Raw genomic sequence first — 2,669 nt, forward strand, 5'->3', positions numbered from 1 at the left:
TTAAGCAAAAAAAACTCTTTTATTTGTTCAGAGTGTGTGAAAAATAGAAATTTGGCCATGTTGTTGTAGCAATGCACAAACGTCAAAACAATACGGACGTTCATACATTGGTAATCATATTACTTAAGATCTACCATCCACGAGAGCTGAGATACTGGATTACAGGTCCAAATGACTGGTCTACAGCCTTGTTCCATAGGCGTGCAAGCTCTGCACGGGTTTCCTTTCCAAAGATGGGCTCCTTCGTCTGTCACAAATTCCAAATTGAAACCATTAAGTTACTCGATAAGCACTCCAGAAAACCGAAACTGGAAATTCATGAACACAGTTCGTTTTATGATCTGCACGTTTTAATTGTAAAGTTCATCATTTCTACCACATGGGAAATAAAAAACCCAAGTTGGACGATCCAAAACATGAGCTTGGGTACCATCAGATCATTAGCATAAAAACCGTTGATCTGCAGGCATAACTGCGCATCAGAATTATGCTAAAAGAAGAACGGCCATAAAATGCTGATGAGGCTACACTCAAAAGCATCAGATAAACTATTCCTCATAGAACTCAAAACATGACTACTTTCGGCACCATCAATAGTCCATGCTTTTTTCAAACTTTTACCAACTATTTCTTCCATTTTTCAAGTTGTGGTTTGCATTGGTTACTACTTACTCGTCATCTTTAGGCAAAAGACTAAAGAGCAATAACAGAACGGGCAACTAATTGTTTTATAGTAGGAACACCATTATCCTTGACCTTGACACAACATCACAACTTCACTGCAATTAAAATTTAGCAGGAGAAAGAAATGAAAGGATAATCGAAGCTTTAATGGCTAAACGAATAAGCTCATGAAGAACCTAAAATTGATTGATTTAACTTCATCCTTCTAAAAATTATGGAAAGGATAAGGTGATATAGAACAAAGTACAAACACAACCAACTCTACCAACAGTTACAATTGATAGGAGAGACACAATCTAAATATCTAATCCCAACAATCACTCAAGACCGAGCTCGAGAGAGCACTCTCCAAGCTCTGCCCATATAGGCGTTTCTTCGAAGACCCTTACCGGCCCAGTCCTTAATACAGGATTTCCAATGCTGACAGGAAAAGGAGGGAAATGGATACTCAATTTAAAGTGAGTAAACATAATTCCATACTCAATCTCATAGATACATATAGAATTCTATGGAAAGCCGTATTCGATGAAAGTCGTATGTGCGGCTTGGAGGGAGATCTTTCATATTTTTCGAGATCCAGGGACCACATGGGCCTACCCCTCGTGTTCAAGTGATGCCCCTGCATCAAAAGATCATGAAGATCTCTTTTGCTTCCGTTGGAATTACGGGTTTTGATTAGACATCTTTGGTTCAACAATCGTAAAGCAACCAAAAATGTCTCCAAAAAACACTTCAGTCTCGTTCATTTCACCGATTCGAGTTTAGAATTCAATTTTTATTACAGTAAAATGCTCTAAAAAACAATCACATCTAACTTTTTTGTTACAGTAAAAAACTCTCACATAAAGTCACAATCTCAACTCAAATTAAAAACTCGAACCAGCGAACTAAACAACACAACAAAGCATTAAGAACACTAGTTCGTATGGAGCTATTTCACAATTCCATTTTACTCCCCGAGTGTATATAACTAAATTCCACAAAAGCTCATCTTGGAGACAATTTTTGTTCATGACCCACCAACGCAAAAACACAAAAATGATCATAAAAAATACCCGAAAAAAAAATTACGTGTACCAGACAGCATCGAAATCTAGGGTTCCGGTCACATAGACAATCACAATGCGGAAGATAAAATCAGAAAGAGAATTTACGTGAAATTGGGAGGGCAATTGGTGTTGAGGATCTGAAATTGATCTATAAATACTCTTTCTCTGCTCAAATACTACGATTCCCGCGAACGCGCTTCCCAACGCAGCCCCCAAAAGGCGCTCCTGCATAATTCACCCCCAAAAACCCCAATTTTTTCCATTATTTTTTCAGTTAGAAGAACATTGGAAATCGAACCAAAGAATTTACAGAATAATAGGATCGAATGTACAAGAATTAGCGTTGTTTACCTGGGCAAGAACGCTGATCATCGTGTCTTCGTTCGGCTGCAAAAAATGAGAAATTTTTTTCCTTCTAGTCGATTCTGATACAGGAAGCAAATGAGGAAGACGAACTTGTGAGTTTGGGCCCGTTTTCTAGCTTGTTGGGCTGCTACAGATTCAATGGGCCTAAACTCGTCTCTGAACATTAGAATTATTATTATTTTTTTTTTTTGAGAAATAGTAGAAAATAAGTCAATATGAAAAGCTTAAGAAAATATATAGGTTGATTTTTAATTATAAAAATTAATAGGTCATAACTTATCAAGTTATGGTTCATAACCAGATAAGTTATGGATAAACTTGTCAAGTTATGGTTTATAGTCAGACAAGTTATGGACAATTATGGACAATAACTTGTCAAGTTATAGTTCATAACTAGACTAGTTATAGACGAAAACAGTTAGCCTATTCATTAATTTATGTAAACTATTGGCCTATTAATTTTAATTCATCTCAAGTCTTGGCCTATTTCTCTCTTTCTCCTTTTTTTCTAATCAATTAAGGACGTTTGGTCCGTGAATTCAGAATCATAATTCAAAATTATTTTCAGTT

General features: G+C 36.3%; 1 protein-coding gene across 1 annotated transcript; it reads right to left on the minus strand.

Annotated features, from left to right (window-relative positions):
• LOC21391050 lies at positions 1-2,157 on the minus strand. The gene is made up of 3 exons (XM_024166808.1): positions 2,085-2,157; positions 1,839-1,958; positions 1-247 (listed from the first exon to the last, which is right to left on the minus strand). Exons 1-3 carry the CDS (start codon positions 2,103-2,105, stop codon positions 131-133), a joined length of 258 nt encoding a protein of 85 aa, XP_024022576.1. The 5' UTR covers positions 2,106-2,157; the 3' UTR covers positions 1-130.
• Positions 2,158-2,669: the final 512 nt, after the last annotated feature.

This window comes from Morus notabilis, unplaced genomic scaffold, assembly GCF_000414095.1.
Source record: "Morus notabilis unplaced genomic scaffold, ASM41409v2 Scaffold196, whole genome shotgun sequence".
NCBI classification, from domain to species: Eukaryota; Viridiplantae; Streptophyta; class Magnoliopsida; order Rosales; family Moraceae; genus Morus; species Morus notabilis.